Below are 18109 nucleotides of genomic sequence, written 5' to 3' on the forward strand. Positions count from 1 at the left end.
CTAAAGGCGTGCGCCACCACCGCCCGGCTTATCTATTGGTTTTTGAGACAAGGTCTTGATGTATCTCCCTGGCTGACCGTGACCTCCCAGGATCCTCTTAGCTCTCTTCCTCTTGAGCTGGGCTTATGTGTGTACCTATACCTGGCTGTAATAAAATTGCAAAAGTTTCTATTTTTGTAATTTCTTTTTTGTTGTTGTTTTGAGACAGGGTCTCACGCAGCCCAGGCTGGCCAAAAACTCACTCTGTATCTGAAGATGACCATGAACTCATGACCCTCCTGCCTCTACCTCTCAAGTGCTGGATTACAGGTGTGAGCTACCTCACCTAGTTTATGTAAGCCCAGGGGATCAAGCCTAGGGCTCTATGTACAGGAGGCAGGTATCTACCAACCACACTCCATCCCCAGCCACTAAGTGATTCTTTAGTGCTTAAGCTTACTGTTACTTTTCTAACCAAATGTTTATTATTACTGAAAGTAATTTCATTTCACTAAAGTCAGCAAACTATTATTTGTAGTTCCTAAATAATTGCTTCATTGTTTTAACTGCTATTTGGAGAGGGAAGTGCTTTTAAAGTAAAATAAATAAATATATTCTCTAATCTACCCATATATGATGTGTTTAATAGAGAAACATGCAAAACATATTTTTTGCCATTTAGACAAGCGGTTAGGAATGTGGATCCTGGATTCAGCCTGCCTGGTTTTGTAGCCTGGCTCCATGATTAGGTATTTTATAAATCTGAACTTGGTTAATCACTTCAGGTCTCAGTGTTTGCATTCTATTAAAACATGGACATAACAGAACCTGCTAACATGATGTTTCAAGGAACAATGTAATGAACTAGCATACACAGAACACTCAGAATAGTAATGACAGCAATCAATAAATGTCAGCAGTCAATATTTTAATAAAAAATGTGTAGTACTAGATAACAAACTCAAAACTCTATTTTGCAAACCTTTTCTTTATGGTTAAGACACCATGAACAGGTCAAACTCTTTATACTGGAACAGGTAACTTAAAGGTGTCCAGTCAGTTTACTAGACTGAGCTCTTTTCTAAAGAGAGTCTCTCACACCTTTGGGGCAAACAGCAGATGATATGTTTTGAGTGCCCACCATGCTTCAGACACAATGGTGGATGCTTCATATGCATTTTTATCATACCAATCAGACTAACATTACTTTACAAAGTAAGTAACTAAAACTCAGAGATAGTAAGAAATTCGCCAACAGTAGCAAGGCTGGATGTTCTAGCATGGACTCATTTTTTCCTATACTTGAGAGAATAAAGATGCTTGGAAATAAAGTGCATCCATAAATAGCTAACTATGGAGTACCCGCAGGAGGGTCAAAACCGAAGAAAGGACTTTTCCCCTTCATTTATTACTAAGGAAAACCTAGCCCCCTAGTGGCAGACCTAGTCAAGAGCTGCAGGTTATTGTTTCCAAATTGTACTGAAAAGCAATGCTTCATTATAAATAAACCAATGCAAAGATTACATTTATTTTTCTAATATTTCAGTAGTATGACTCTCCTGTTTAAATATTTTGAATGTTAAAATGTTCTCTAAAATAAATTTGTTGGAGAAATAAAAGTACAATATAGCTCAGAGAATGTCATTATAATATAGAGTTGATAGCTGATTTTTGTGTGTAAGAACACAGTAAACCATTAGGTGCTATTCGTGTGTCCAGTAAGAGATGAGAAACAGAACAGAAAGGAGAGCCTGTGAAGTTACACTCTCCAAAGACTCCTGCTTACCAGGCAGCCCACTCTGCACCGTCAAATAACAGAATAGAATGTGGTATTAGCAAGTATGTGGTATAGGAATATCTAGGTGCCAAAATCCAAGTTTGTGCTTAGTTTTTGAAAAATTAATGTACTGTGTATCATGAAAACAGTAACATGTTGCTCTTTTCTGCTCTTTTGGAGGCCCACCACCCAGCTCCCAAATAAATCACACATGGAGGTTTATTATTACTTATAAATGCCCTGCCTGACCTTAGCTTGGCTTATTTCTAGCTAGCTTTCCTTAACTTTAAATTATCCAGTTTATCTTTTGCCTCTGGGCTTTTGTCCTTTTCTGTTCCTGTACACCTTTGTTCCTTACTCCGTGGCTTGCTGTGTAGCTGGGTGGCTGACCGCTGGAGCCCTCCTCCTTCTCTGGTTACTTCTCTCTTCCTTCCATCCAGATTTCTCCCTCTATTTATCCTCTCTGTCTGCCAGCCCCACCTATCCCTCTCCTGCCCAGCTATTGGCCAGTCAGTTCTTTATTAGACCATCAGGTGTTTTAGCCAGGCACAGTAACAAGCTTCACAGAGTTAAACAAATGCAACATAAACAAAAGTAACACACTTAAAATACTCTCCCCAACAATATCATTATGAAACCAAATTATCCCTGTGTCCTAAGACACACTCTTCCGTAGAAAGATCTTGCTTTGTCTTCCTCAAGGCAGTGCTCACTTAAGGCACTCAGCTCCCCGTGTAAGAAAAAGTGTAGTCTGTGATGGTGGCACACACTTTTAATCCTAGCACTCAAGAGGCAGAGGCAAGGGGATCTCAGTGAGTCTGAGGCCAGTTTGGTCTACAAAGTGAGTTACAGGACAGCCAAGACTACAAAGAGAAACCCTGTCTTGAAAAAAAAAAAAACCCAAAAAGGAAAGAAAAAAATGTAAATAACAAACTAGAATTCACCTCACATGCAAATGTAAGAGTAGAAGGCATTTTACAATTTCTCAGTAATAAACATTCAGATTATAAAAACCATTGCCCTCATTGTAGGTGAGGCAAACACATCTGCACTTTATCCTATGGAAATATCTTTTTTGTTTTGTTTTCTTTTTCGAGACAGGGTTTCTCTGTGTAATAACCCTGGCTGTCCTAGATCTCACTTTGTAGTCCAGGCTGGGCTCCAACTCACAGAGATCCACCTGCCTCTGCCTCTGGAATGCTGGGATTAAAGGCATGCACCACCATCGCCCAGCTCTATGGAAATAATTTAAACATATATTATTTCAGATTTGAATCTACTCCAGGGCAGCACAGTGTTAATAGTGAGAGAATGTCCAGTCATATAAATGCTCAAAAGAAACAGTAGATTTAATAATACACTCAGTTTCAAGATTAAGTTACTATAGCAACTAAAGTTCTAATATCTCATTCCTGATGAAGAAAAGCCCCCCTGGGAATACAGCCCTTTATAATCTTTCAACTTTACAATGGTATAAAGGTGATAATGCATTCAGTATAAACCATACACTGACCTTATCTGTTCCACAGCTCATCACTCCTGAGATCATGGGGCAGCAACAGCTCCCAACATCCGGTACCCTAGAATACCCTACTACTAAACTCTGAAAGTTCTGAATGTTAGCTGAATCAAGTGCATTTTAGTATACCTTCAACTTGCAATGGGTTATAGAACATATTGGCATAGCCTGATCCTAAGTGGACCTGCATCTGTATACCCAAAATAAATGAAAGTTAGGAATATGAATTTTTTGCTTTTGTTTTGTTTGTTTTCTGAAACAGGGTTTCTCTGTGAAACAGCCCTGGCTGTCCTGGAACTCAGAGATCCTCCTGCCTCTGCCTCCTGAGTGCTGGGATTAAAGGCGTGCACCATCACTGCCTACCCTGAAAAAATATTTTTAAGTTGGGCATAGTAATGCAAAGCTGAACTTTCAACACTCAGGAATCTCAGGAGGGAGGACTTCGAGTTTGAAGCTAACCTGGGATACACAGCAATATCCTGTCTCAAAAGACGTTCTATGCCCATGTTCAGAGTAGCAATAGTCTACAAAAGTGGAAGCAACCTAGAGCCCTTCAACAGACAAATGAATAAATACTGATACCTGTATGTGTAATTATTCATCATCTTTAGAAAGGGAAATTTGACACATACTACAAAGTGGATGAACCTTTAAGATATGATGAGGCTGGTCAGTGGTGGCGCACACCTTTAATCCCAGAACTCGGGAGGCAGAGCCAGGCAGATCTAGTTCAAGGTCAGCAGGTCTATAAATCGAGTTTCAGGACAGGACAGCCAGGGCTGTTACACAGAGAAACCCTGTCTTGGAAAAACAAACAAACAAACAAACAAACCCAATGAGAGCCTTTAATCCCAGCACTTGGGAGGCAGAGGCGGCAGACCTCTGTGAGTTCCAGGCCAACCAGAGCCACAACATGAGAAACTATTTCAAATAATAATGATGGTAATGATGATTATAAGCAATTCTTTTGCCCAAGGACTAATTCAAATACAATTTTAAATAATGAAAAATATTTTTAAATTAAAAATATTCAAATACTTTATGTATCTTGTATTTCAAGATTTTATTTTAATGATGTATACATCTTTTTTTTTTTTTTTTTTTTTTTTTGGTTTTTTCGAGACAGGGTTTCTCTGTGTAGCTTTGCGCCTTTTCCTGGAACTCACTTGGTAGCCCAGGCTGGCCTCGAACTCACAGAGATCCGCCTGGCTCTGCCTCCCGAGTGCTGGGATTAAAGGCGTGCGCCACCACCGCCCGGCGATGTATACATCTTCATGTGGGTTTTTATATATGAGTGCAGGTGCCCATGGAGGCCAATAGAGAGCGCTGGGTCCCCTGGAGCTGGAGTTACAGGCATTTATAGACTGACTCTGAGCCATCTCTCCAGGCCCCAAAGCATATATTTATACAAATTATTTAGCCCTTACATGCTGGTGGCTGTGTCAGAGGAGCAGCAGGTGGCAACTGAAGTTCAAGGTGCCAGCCCACCAGGGGACACCTCCCTGATGGGCGAGTCTCCAAGAGCACAGACCCCGGGATGTCTTTTGCTTCTGCTGCCATCTTTCTCTGGGATCTGACATGGTGTAAATGGGTGTGGGAAGATCCCCACTGCCTGTGATGTGGTGTGTCTGTCTCATAGGAACGTCCTGTTCTACTGGGCACTTTTTTTTTTCCGAGACAGGGTTTCTCCATGTAGCTTTGCGCCTTTCCTGGATCTCACTCTGTAGACCAGGCTGGCCTCGAACTCACAAAGATCCACCTGCCTCTGCCTCCCGAGTGCTGGGATTAAAGGCGTGCGCCACTTCCCGGCTACCTGTGGATTATTATAAAGATGATTTCTTCCTAAGTGTACTTAGACAGTACACTTTATCATTTAGACAATGATAATAATAATGTTAGTTTAAATAGAGTTTTGATGATTAAAAAATATAAACAAAGATGTCACACAGCTAGAACACATGAGTTTCTATTGAGGAGCCGTATAGACTGTGGCTTAGGTTAATGAATAAGAAAAACAACTGAGGTCCAGTTAGCCCAGCTAGTTTAAATTCTTTTAACCTTAATGTTGGGAGATGTGTTCACGAGTTTTGGAGTGCATCACAGCTGAAACAAAGCTTTGAAAATAACTTAAAAGTTAGACTAAAATGTTTTTGTCAATAGCTTTGAGGTGAAAAACCCAAGAAGATAATCTAAAGTTTTAGAAAGACACATAGTTGAATGCAGAACTCTTTAGTAAGAACAAAGCAGCCCAATTATTACTAGCTGATGCACTTTTCTTGCTAGGATTGGTTGATGACCAAATGTGATAATTAATTCCTTGTACCCCAGGGTTGGGGAGTTAGCTCAGAGGTAGAGTGCTTGTCTAGCAAGCACAAGACCCTGGGTTTGGTCCTCAGCTCTGGAAAAAAAAAATTAAAAAAAATATTCCTTGTACCCATTTTTGCCCTCAATCTCCTGGTATAAAAAAACTACTTGCCAGTGGGTATGCATCCCAAAGATTTACAGTAGAGCTGACTCATTCTTTTTCATATATAAAAGTTTAGATTTGTGATTCCTTTAAGATTCCTTATAAGATTACCTTTCAAGATAAGTAATAAAGTAACTGACCCTTTCTTTGTAACTGCAAAGTGCAGCCTGCCAGTAAAAGATCTGACTGAGAAGAATACCTTGCTTGCCCACACAGTTAATCTATAACAAGTTGCTTGGGTATGAATGTTATGTGGGTTCTTGGGATAATTTGTTTTTCACCTGTAATACATAAAATGTTTAATCAGGTAAGGGATATGGAAGACATGCTGTTTTTTACTGTTTGTTTTGTAATCATTGTAATCATCACTTGAAAATGTAACCACATTGAGAATGTAACCACATTGTGATCTTTATATTGCCTGAAAGATTTTGCTGGGGTATATAAGTTGTAAGAAAAATAATAAAGATAGAGTTAAAGTGGGCTAGAAGGAAAACACCAAGAATGAGAGAGTTAGAAGGAAAACATCAAGAATAAAGATAGAGTTAGAAGGAAAACATCAGGAATAAAGATAGAGTTAGAAGGAAAACATCAGGAATAAAGATAGAGTTAGAAGGAAAGCATCAGGAATAAAGATAGAGTTAGAAGGAAAGCATCAAGAATGAGAAGGAAATCACCAGGAAAATAAAGAATAGAGAATACAAAAGAAGAATAAAGAAAAGGTCTGAGGAAAATATCAAGAGAGTGTGTGAGTATTTTTCCCTAACACCCTCATAAAAAAGTCCAGTACGCACCGACTCCATAGCTTCCCTTTGAGCCCCGTGCTGCTGGGGGCTTGCCCCAGGCAGAGAAACTTATAGTATTAGTTACTAGCCTTATTTAAAAGACGAATTTTGAAAATATTTTGTGTGTGTGTGTGTGTGTGTGTGTGTGTGTGTGTGTGTGTAAGTCAGAGGTTGATGTCAAATATCTTCCTCAATCTCTTCCTCAGCTTTTGATGGACTGTCTCCCTGAAGCTGGAGCTCACTGCTACAGCTAAACTGCCTAGCCACCAAGCATCCTCCTGTCTCTGCTTCCAGTACAAGGACTACAGGCATACAGCACTGGACATTTTATGTGGGTGCTGGGTGTACAAACTCGGGTCCTCATGATGCATAGCAAGCATTGTACTGACTCAACCATCCCCCCAGCTCTTGTGCATGTGTGTGTGTGTGTGTGTGTGTGTGTGTGTGTGTGTGTGTGTGTGTGTGTGTTTGCTTTTTGAGACGGGTCTCATGTAGCCCAGGCTGGCCTTGAATTCCAGAACCAACTGCCTCTACATCTCAAGTGCTGAGACCACAGGTATGTACTACCATACTGGCTAAAGTATTCTATCCTTTACATGTTACTTGTGTTTTAATTTTTACAGAAGCTATTCATAGACATTATTCAGTTTCTGGCCCAAACTATTATGGCTTCCTCACAGGATGAGAAATTGAGAATTATGATAACCCATTAATGGCCATATCAGATGACCAAATGAACTAGAACCAGTCCACTCCACTCAACAGAATATTTACCAAGGGTCCATTATAATCAAGGACTATGGCGAGAGGAGAGGATACTGAAATACATTAAAAGCAGCCACACTACCCAGGGCTCCCAATTTGACCTTCCCACTCTAACATCTGGAGCATGTTCCCTTTCTTCGGGTAATAACCCAGAGCAGTCCCAATGCCATCAGCAGCACACAAGAATAGGTCTCTCCTCCAACCTCTTCATGTCTACCGCACCTGACAAGAGCTAACTCTGGCAGAGAGAAATATCAGAAGATTCCCCTAACAGAGAAATATAGCAAAACAAGAGCAACCGAAACCACACACACACACACACACACACACACACACACACACACACACACACGAGTGCACTTGGGGCGGGGGCTTCTTTTCTAAGAATGTAGGTAGACTGAGTCAGGCTGGCTGGGCTTTTCCATCAGTCTGCCACTTACTAGTTGTGCCTCAGTTTCTCCATCTATAAAATGACAAAAACCTATCTTATAAGGTACATCTGAGAATTAAATGAATTGATATTTAGAAAGTCCTTAGAACGGTGCCTGGTCATAGTAACCGCTACATAAGTACTCATTTGAAAATGAGATTAGGACATTTATAACTTATTAATCATCACTACCTTGACCTTAAAAACATAATTTTGGGGGCTGAAGAGAGGGCTCGGTGGGTAAAGCACTTTCAGAACAAGCATGAAGACCAGGACCAGAGTGTGGAGCTTTAGTCCACATAAAAGTCACAGTCAGAAGGCATAAGCACGATCCCTGGGCACACTGACTAGCTATGCTAGCCAATCATGGAGAGACCCTGCCTCAGTAAACAAAGTGGAGAGTGACAAAGAAAACCCCCAGCATCAACCTTTGTCCTCTGTATGCATGTGCACACACATGCACGCACACCCACAACACATTTGAACACACACACAAATACCACATACATCCACACAGAAAGGAAAGAAACAACTTTGAAAAGAAGGCAAAGTTGATTTTGAGCCAATTCAGCATGCTAGTCAAGAAAAAAATCCTTAACACAGAACTTGATAGGTAAATATGGATGAATATTAAGTATATTTAAATACGCAGTAAAAAATGAGTAAAATTAAAAGGCCTAAAATGAACATTTCTCTACAAAAGAGGGAGATTATAGTATCACACTGAAGGTAACGGAGGGTTAGGAGGGGTTAGATTACAGAAGCAGCTAACACCAGATACATCATTCTGTCTTTGAAGAATTATAGTATCACACTGAAGGTAATGGAGGGTTAGGAGGGGTTAGATTATAGAAGCAGCTCACACCAGATACATCATTCTGTCTTGGAAGAACTGTGAATGCACAAATGTTCTAGGCAAGGACAGTTACTGCTTCAAAGGAGGGACAAACATAAAAAGAGAACCTGATGATCATTTTGTTAGTCAGCCTGATGGCATTTTGTTTTCAGTTCCTGGATTTGCCTTTACTATAGAAATTAATCATTTATGAAATTTTGGTAGTCCCAGCACTCGGGAGGCAGAGCCAGGCGAATCTCTGTGAGTTTGAGGCCAGCCTGGTCTACAGAGCTAGATCCAGGACAGGTACCAAAACTACAAAGAGAAACCCTGTCTCAAACAAACAAACAAACAAACAAATAAAAAGTAGCTGCAAATCTGGAAAAATATTAGAGCTTAATCATTTTCTATATAAGGCAGTAAGTTTTAAAAACTTCTAATGAGCAAAAATAGTACTCTAGTTTCTTCTCGGACTATATAAATCTTTCAGCTTTTACTAACAGGCAAAACAATTAAAAATATTAAGTCATATTCACTTTCTTCATTCTCAGCTCCATCATCAGGAGAGTAGTAGCTCTAAATAAACATCTACAACTGAATTCAACTTGGACATTTAGTGAAAGTATCACTGATACCTTTGAAATTTATATTAGGTAAAATGCAATGAGTCAATAGGAAAACCACATATTTAGATGTTAACAGTCAGAAAACAATAATATCACAAACAGAACAGTTACCACATTTACAATTTTAAATGTCAACCGATTATTTAATTCCTTTTCTAGTTTATATTCCTTTCTCTTAAATTGTTCAATCTTCCCTGGAAGAATGGCCTAGCAAAACCCCTTTCAGAGATTCTTTCTAGATCTGCAAAACTGACAAAAATCAATGCTTCTACATCCCTCCTCCTTCTGGTCTTCTCCGAAAGCTTTGACCCTTGTCTTCTGTCTATTCCCTCTCTGTGCAGGCTCGTCCAACCCATGGCCACAGGCCACATATAGCCAAGGCTAGCTATGAATGATACCACACAAAATTACAAACTTACTAAAACGTTATGTGCATTTTCCTAATTTTTTGTATGTAACTGTACTGTGTGGTTATTGAGGGTGAATTTTGTCTTGCTGTCAAAACACGGAACTACACATGACGAAACACAAAATAGAATGTAATTTGAAGGAAATAATACTACCTTGCAAAAGGGTATTAGAAAATACTAAATTTTTTCCAAGAAGCAAAAGCAACGGTAACTGCGGGAAGGGTCCCAGTGTCTTGGGATGGACCAGCCTGTCCTCAATGGCCTTGGCTGAATTAACAGCTACAGCTGTCAGTCTGTCGGTCACTCCTCAGTTCTTAGTCGGCTGGGGTGACTAGTGCAGGGTTCTACTATTCATCACACTTTAAGGATTTAATTTTCAAAGAGTATATGTTCTTATTACGCTTCATTACTTAAATACTAAAATGATTTGATGAGGTAATCTCATTTGTGAAATAAAAACTATATCTTAAAAACAAACTGGGGCTGGAGAGATGGCTCAGAGGTTAAGAGCACTGACTATTCTTCCAGAGGTCGTGAGTTCAATTCCCAGCAACCACATGGTGGCTCACAGCCATCTGATTCCCTCTTCTGGAGTACAGGCAAACTTGCAGAAAGAACACTGTTTATATAATAAATAAAATAAATCTTTAAAAAAACCCAAAAAACTGAAGTAAGCATTACAACAATGGTGGGACAGAAGGAACGCCCCAGGACACCGAATCGCTCTCTCTCTTATGTGCACTGGTGTTTTGTCTGTGTGAGGGTGTCGGGTCCCCTGGAACTGCAGTTACAGACAGGTGTGAGCTGCCATGTGGGTGCTGGGAACTGAACCAGGGTCCTCTGGAAAATCAGCCAGTATTCTTAACCACTGAGCCGTCTCTCCAGCCTCCCAGGGCACTAAATCTTAATTTCAGATCTAGAATATACTTTGAGGATATAGAATTTTCACGTCACTGAAAATACACACTTTTATGTGGTAATAGATTTTCAAAATCCTTAAGAACAGATGAAACTTTATATATGTATTATATATGTAAAATGTATTTTAATGAGGTGTCTATGGGGGGTGATCTATGCACATGTGAGTGCAGATGCTGGTGAAGGCCAGGGCACTGGGTCATCTGGAGCTGAAGTTACAGGCAGTTATGGGTGCTAGGGTCCTCTGCAAGAACAGTACACTCCCTTCACCACTGAGCCATCCATCTCCCCAGCCCCTAATCATTATATAGTGTTTAAAAATATGTCTGGTTAAAAAGTCACTGACATTTTTAAATGCATATTCCTATTTGATAAGCACACAAAGATTAAAATGCTATAAAAATATAAATGTTCTTATAAACTACCTTTATAGAAGCCAGTGAACTCGAACGTCTCCTACCTGTTGGATAGTAGGCTTGGGAGTACTGCGCCGAGGGGGTGTAGTTACTATATTTTTGGGAGGAGCTGACCATTGTTTGAGGACCTTGTTGAACGTGTACAGATGTGGCGCTGGGCTGCAGCGTATAAGTAACCTCAGTTGGAAATCTCTGCAGTACAGGAAATGGAACCCCTTTATCTGAAAAAGTGGGAGATGTCTCCACTTGTCCAGGGTGCATTCCAAGGGAGTTCTGCCATGTTCTAGGAGGAATTGGGGTTCGATCTAAACCTTTCAGAGGGAAGGTGCTGTGGTTGTGGGATGAAGTTGATACGTAGGAATAAGGAGACAAATTATCTCGCCGGAATGACCGGTGAAATTGTCCTACAGCCACTGGTCCTGCATAAAAGAGGAAGAACACATTTACAAACTTTACAATACACCATCAGTCAGTAAACCAAAGGTCAAAAATACACAGTCGTTCACCTCTCAGCTATTCTTAACACGACAGAACTTTGAATTTAGCAAAACCAAATTCAGAACACAGTGCTGAAAGAATAACCAACTCGTGATGATTCCCAGCATGACTGTCATAAAGGTAAAGTGGCCGGCCTCTAACGCTGAAATTAAATCCAAAGTTTCCATGCATTCTTTCAAGACATTCAGGAACTTTAATAAGTAAGGAAGTATTACTCTATTACACATACAAAAGAAATTTTCAGAACAAATATGAATTCATAACATGAGACACAAAGAGATATTATGCCCTTTGCCCCCTTTCAATTACTTTTATGTTTATTTCTTTATTGCAATGATTAATTATTTACTTATTGTTTGAGCATGCCTGCCACAGCATGTGTGTGGCTCTTGGGACAATCTCCAGGAGTTAGTTCTCCCCTCCACCAAGTGGGTTATGGGAGATCAAATTCAGCAAGCACCTTGACTCACCGAGCTGCCTCAATGGTCCCTTGTTTTGTTTACTTTATATTTATTTATGTAGTTCATTTCTGGAGACAGTCTTGCTATATTGCCCTGACCTGGCCTGATTACTCACTACACAGCCCAGGTTTAAGTGAAGCGCTGAAGCATTCTCTTGCCTCAGCCAACTGAGTGCCAAGACCAAAGGCACCAAAGTGCCGCCTCACTCTGCCTAACAACAAATCCTTGCAGAACAGTCAGGCTCGAAGTCTTTCATCTAGTGTTCTTCATTTTCTCAAATAATCAAGCAAGCAAACAAGCAAGCATCTTTGCTGAGTTTTTCTCTCGTTTCAGGTCTGGGGATCAAACCCTTTGCATATGACTTGCATATGCTAGGAAAGCACTTGACCCACTGGGCTATAGTGTAAGCCCTGCATTTTCCTTTTCTTTAGTCTCTAACAGAGACCTTTCCCAGATATCAGTGGCCTTCAAACACTGGACTCCCACATGCATCACAGGAACACTGATTGAAACTTCAGATGGCTAATCTCAGAGACTCTGACACAAGCATTTATTTTTCCTTATCTAACCAGATAAAAAATGAGAGGAAAAGGACAAAAGTATGTAATGAGCAAATGACAGCTATAAACATTATAGCCTGGATTTACTTTATAGATTGTAATTCTTGAACATAAAAAAACTAAACTAATTTATTCAGAAGGAGAATATTACCTATTGATTATGTGGTTCACAATTTCCTTTCTTTTTTCTTTTTGTTTTTGTTTTTTTTGAGACAGGGTTTTCCCATGTTATTTTGGTGCTTGTCCTGGATCTCGCTCTGTAGACCAGGCTGGCCTCGAACTCACAAGAGATCCACCTGGCTCTGCCTCCCAAGTGCTGGGATTAAAGGCATGTGCCACCACAGCCCGGCCCACAATTTCCTTTCAACATGCTTTCTTAAACTAATCTTATTAGGCAATTTACTTTAATGAGCTAACTTTTATTAAACAGAGGCAAAACTTAATTTATGTGTGACTTCAGTGCTAAGCCACATGTTGAAAGATGTCACTCAAATATTTACCCATTCAAATAATCAAATTATAAACCACTCAACACATTACACATCTCCCGTTCTATTTCCATGGCAATTAATTTCCTTAGCAAATGAAGATTAACACCAAGAATAAACAAATACATGCATGAACACTAACAACACAAATTCTGGAGCCTAGGAAACCAAGCACTCTATCTAATGAAGGAAAAAAAATCCTACTTTAGAAGACTGAAAGTATTCAAATGACAGACCTTTTAAACAATTTTCTTGGCTGGGGATATGGCCCAGTGACAGAGAACTTGCCTGGAATGTGTGCAGCTCTGGGTTTGATCCCCACCACTGTCAAAACAAAACACCCCAAGTTTTCCTATGAGCAGCTTTTATGATGTTGCTTGCCTACCAGTTTCTTATATTCACATGCCTTGAACTCACCACTAACGATTCTGGTTTTCCTAAAGAAACTGGTACTTTTCATAACAGGTGTTTCTGAGCATCTCACCTACCCCCACCCCTTACTTGATTTCTCCTGGAGCGTTTCACATGCCAAAACTACATGTTACCTGAGCTCACTAAACCTTCAGGGCTGGCTGCTAAAATCTCTAATTGGGTTCCAAAAATGTAGTTTAAATCTGAATTAAAAAATAAATTCTAGCCAGGTGGTGGTGACAGACACCTTTAATCCCAGCACTCAAGAGGCAGAGGCAGGTGGATCTCTGTGAGTTCAAGGCCAGCAGAGCGAGTTCAAGGCCAGCAGAGCGAGTTCCAGGACAGCCAGGGCTACACAGAGAAACCCTGTCTGGAAAAAAACCAATAAATAAATAAATAAATAAATAAATAAATTCTGCCTCTCTGGTGATAAACTCTGAGTGATGCTGGGGCCATTACCTATTTTAGATGCTGATAATATAAAAATATTGCCAGGATTAGGAGGTCATTCCTCACTATTGACAGTTGATGGCTTCTGGGGAAAGGAGAGTCAGTTTTCTTGAAGGGTGTGGCCCCTAAGGGGTCAGCCATGCTCCAGTGGCTGACCCCACACCCACGAGTCCATGGGTAGTATAAACTAGACTCGGATCTATGTGAGGACATGAGGCGGGGAGTGGATCTGGAAGGAGGGGGAGGAGCGAGGGATGAATATGATCAAAATACAAAATGATGAAAATTTCAAAGTATTCATAAAAATGGCCCCAAATCAGTTGGGGGGGGGGAGAAGGTCATACTTCAACTTGTTTCTTAAAGAATGAAGACATGATTAGTTTATATTCATGTCTTCAGAACATCTTTAAGGTATATTTGGCAATATTTGAATTCAGAATTCTGGAAATGTGGGGCATGATGGATTTTTTTTTTTTTTTTAAGATTCTTTTTTTTTTTTTTTTTTTTTTTGGTTTGGTTTTTTTGAGACAGGGTTTCTCCTGGAACTCACTTTGTAGACCAGGCTGGCCTCGAACTCACAGAGATCCACCTGGCTCTGCCTCCTGAGTGCTGGGATTAAAGGCGTGTGCCACCACTGCCCAGCCAAGATTCTATTCCTTTTATGGAAATGAAACCAAACTAACCATTTCCATCCAAGAATCCCAAAATTTGCTTATCGAAAACTTGTGTTTCCACACAAGAGTATCAACTCCCTAGACTTTCAACTTCATTTTGACCAGCATAACAAATATTATATTGCCAATGAAAACAAAATACATAAATGGGCTTAACCAAAAAGGGAAAAAAACACCCCACAGAATCTTCACACTTTTATCAAGTATATTCTTGACTTAGTGGATCTAATTAGAACACTAGGTCCTAAAATAGACCATTCTACAACTAAGGAGGATTTGGAAGGCAGGAAGCAGCAGTCATATAACCAAGGCAAGTCCAAATGGAATAAACACCAGGTGTGGGAAGCCCGGCAGGGTGGCACATGCCTATAACCCCAGCTTTTGGGAGGTTGAGTCGAGAAGACTGCAAAGTCAACCTGGACTACACACCAAGACCTTGTACCCTAAAATTAAAATGTCAAAGAAAAAAGAGGGTGGGGAACAACAGAAGTGCCCGGAAGGAGACAGACTGCAACAGTATTCCCGGGACTGCAAAAGAACTACATCACACCTAAGACAGCCACACCACTGTCTCCTGCTCTAAATACAGGCAATGGCTGCCACCCTTCTGTACACCAGGGAGAGAATAGGAGATGCCTGGAAACACACTCACACACCCCACACACTGAAAAAGCATCATTTTTTTCAACAAGTAATCTTTAAAATGCTTAAATAAGTTGGACACTGGCCTTATGAATCCAACTGGGAAAATATAATAACAAAAAAAGGGCTCACTCGGTAAAGGTGCCTGCCACCAAGCCTGATGGCTTGAGTCTAAGCCCCAGTAGAAGAGAACAGACTCATGACAAGTTGTCCTTTGACCTCCACACACGCCATACGTCAAGTGCATGCGTGTGCAAGTATACACAAGTAAGTAAATACGTGTCATTTTAAACACCAACAAAAAGAACACAACTGGCTTAAGATCGGTGAGGGAAAAGATTAAAAGAGCTCGCCCTAGGAACGTTATTTCCTTGTCTTTTCTCCTAGTGTCCTCTAGCAATGAGCCGTGAAAACCAAACAACCCGAGCTAGCGTTTCCTCAAAACATATTCCATAGGACTGTCTCCACTTCTTTCTCCACACAAATCCTCAGCTAAATCAAGGACCACAAGGGGGCAGCTCCCTTTTCCTTTAGAACTCCTTTAGAACATTCCTATGCCACTGTTATTTTCTCAGCAGGTCACTAGAACTCTAACCTAGTTCCTTATCTTCTAAACTCCACAGACAGAAAACCTAGGCTCTTATCTTCCAAATTCCAAATGCAGTATTGCTTCAGTACTGGGGCTAGATTAAAGGGACCACAGTGTTATTTGCACATTTAAATTTTTTCCATGCCTCAAAAATAACCCAGACTTCTTTATGCTTCACCATGCTAACAGTCTGAAGATGTTTCTATTTCTCTTCTATTTGAAGGTGGAAAAAAAATAAATAAAAAAGAATTCCAAATCCCGATTAGCGCCCGTGCTTCCTTGGTACAGCTGTCTATTGTGGCCTCCAAACAGAGCAAGGGACCACGGCCACCCTCACCTGTGTGTAGGAGTGCAGAGAGGCATGAAATAACCATGACCAAAGGTTTCTGAATTTTTCACTAAATATTCACACAGCCTCCCCCATCCTGAATGACCAGGATAAAGTATGAATGGGTGCTTTCTAAAATTCTGTTAAACTAAGTCTTGACCTCTAGTTTTTGTTTTGCTTCGTCTTTAGCTATTTTGCTTTATGTTTGCCCACCAGTAACATCTCAAGTCAGGTATTAAGCTCTAATTAGTTGTGATGCAAGTATTAGTGAATTGATTCTACACAGGAACAAAGCTTGCCCCTTAGATAGATAATATTTCAATGATTTCTTAGATGTGTTCATTGGTGAAAAGTGGCATGTCCCTTCAAGAATACATTTCCACTCGAGGGACCTCTTCCCCTTTCCCTGGGTTGGGTTAATTCCTTAAGTTTTCTGGGCAGTGACTTTGTTCCTTCGTACTGGAACCCGTAGATTGCCGGTTCTGAGGACCGGACAATAGAGGCCCTTCCCATCTGATGCTTCAATGAAGGACTGCTTATTCTGGATGATCACAGTGGAGAGACTAGGCAGAGGTAAATGGCTAAGAGGTTTAGAAGCAAGTTAACTCTTGGGGATCACTCTCTTGGAGAAGAGTAGAAAGCAAGCCTAAAGCCTAGGCCCTTTTTGCAGCTAGACACACAGACCTGGGAATGCTTATGGACTCTTGCCAGAGAAAAGGCAGGTGCTAGGTGAGGATGACGCAGGTGATGTGACCTAGTCCTGGGGTTGTGCAGAAATGGTGCATGCTCCCGCCGCCCACGTGCATGAATGATGGAGAGCCAGGATCCAGGTGGCACACACTCACCGTGCTGCTCGGGCCGGGGCCCGGCGGGCTGGGGCGGCGGGTCCTGATGCTGCAGCGGGGAGGTGGAGGCGGAGGCGGAGGCGGAGGCTGACGTGATGAGGAGCCGCTGGAAGCGGTTGGGCGGGCGACAGGGCACCTCCAGTCCGGCCGCCAGCTTGGCCTTGTTGGCGCTGGTGAGCCTCTTGAGGTGAACGAGCAGCTGAGGCTGGTCGCGACGGAAGTGCGGGCTGTGGAAGTGGTGGAGTGGCCCGTCGCCCGCCGGCCCGCCAGCCCCAGGCCCTGACCCGGGCCCCGCCGCCCCCGGCCCACCCAGCACCACCTTGCGGAAGCCGTAGAGGTTGAGCTGGCGGATGAAGCTGGTGAAGTTGGTGGTTTTGAAGAGCTCGGGCTCGGCCCCGGCCGCCCCGACGCCGCTGCCGCCGCCCCCGCCGCCGCCCCCGCCGCCGCTCCCGGCGCCCCCGGCCCCCGGGCCCGGCGGGCTAAGCAGCTCGGCCTCGAAGAGCGGCTGGTCGATGAGCAGCCCCTCGCCACGGCCGTCCCAGCGGATGGAGCGGTACCGAGGGCTGTTCACCAGCCGCCACAGCTTGGCGGGGAAGTTGTTGGGGTTGATGGGGGTGGACAGCAGCGCCTCCTCCATCGCCCGCCCGGGCCCTGGGCCTCGCCCCGCCGAGCCTGGCTCTCCCACCGTTCTCGATCCCCCGGGCCTTCGCTGCGCCCTGCCCCCTCCTGCCAGCGCCCGGCCGCCGAGGCCCGGACCGTTGGCGCACGAGTCCCCGCACGCCCGCCGGTGCGGCCAATGGGGCCTCGAGTTCCCGCCGCGTGGTGGCCGGCGGGGCGCGAGCCCGCCCTCCCCCTCGGCGGGGCGCACGCCTGCCAGGGTGATGGCAGGCCACTGGGGCCACCCTCGGGGGGCCTGTCGGGCCTGTCGGGCTCCCCCCTCCCCCGGAAGGCAGCTCATCAGGGAACTGTGGTTCCTGAGGAGAAAGAGGACCGGTTACCTCAACGAGATTGGAGGGGCTTCGGCAGGGCAGGGCGGCCCGGGGGGGATTCAGAACGCAGAGTGTGCCTGGGTGATAGACAGCCAAGTGCTTCCTGAGAACAGGGGCTCTCTCCATAGTCTTTCCTAACAGTCGAACTGCTGCTCTCTCCAAATAAAAACGATGGGGAGGGGTTTAGGAACAGAAACCAGAGTACATGAATCCATTTTGTCATATACTAGCATTGTTCTATGTTTTC

The 18109-nt window shown here is 42.6% G+C and overlaps 1 protein-coding gene across 1 annotated transcript in view; it reads right to left on the minus strand.

Moving 5' to 3' along the window:
• Positions 1 to 17510, minus strand: part of Hsf5 (heat shock transcription factor 5) — a 47127-nt gene extending 29617 nt beyond the window's left edge. The window contains exons 1-2 of the mRNA XM_052758618.1: positions 16874 to 17510; positions 10972 to 11346 (exon numbers count right to left, since the gene is read on the minus strand). Coding sequence (XP_052614578.1) covers positions 10972 to 11346; positions 16874 to 17510 — 1012 coding nt within the window. The remainder of the gene's footprint in view (positions 1 to 10971; positions 11347 to 16873) is intronic.
• Positions 17511 to 18109: the final 599 nt, after the last annotated feature.

This window comes from Peromyscus californicus, unplaced genomic scaffold, assembly GCF_007827085.1.
Source record: "Peromyscus californicus insignis strain IS unplaced genomic scaffold, ASM782708v3 Scaffold_3__1_contigs__length_106647218, whole genome shotgun sequence".
NCBI classification, from domain to species: domain Eukaryota; kingdom Metazoa; phylum Chordata; class Mammalia; order Rodentia; family Cricetidae; genus Peromyscus; species Peromyscus californicus.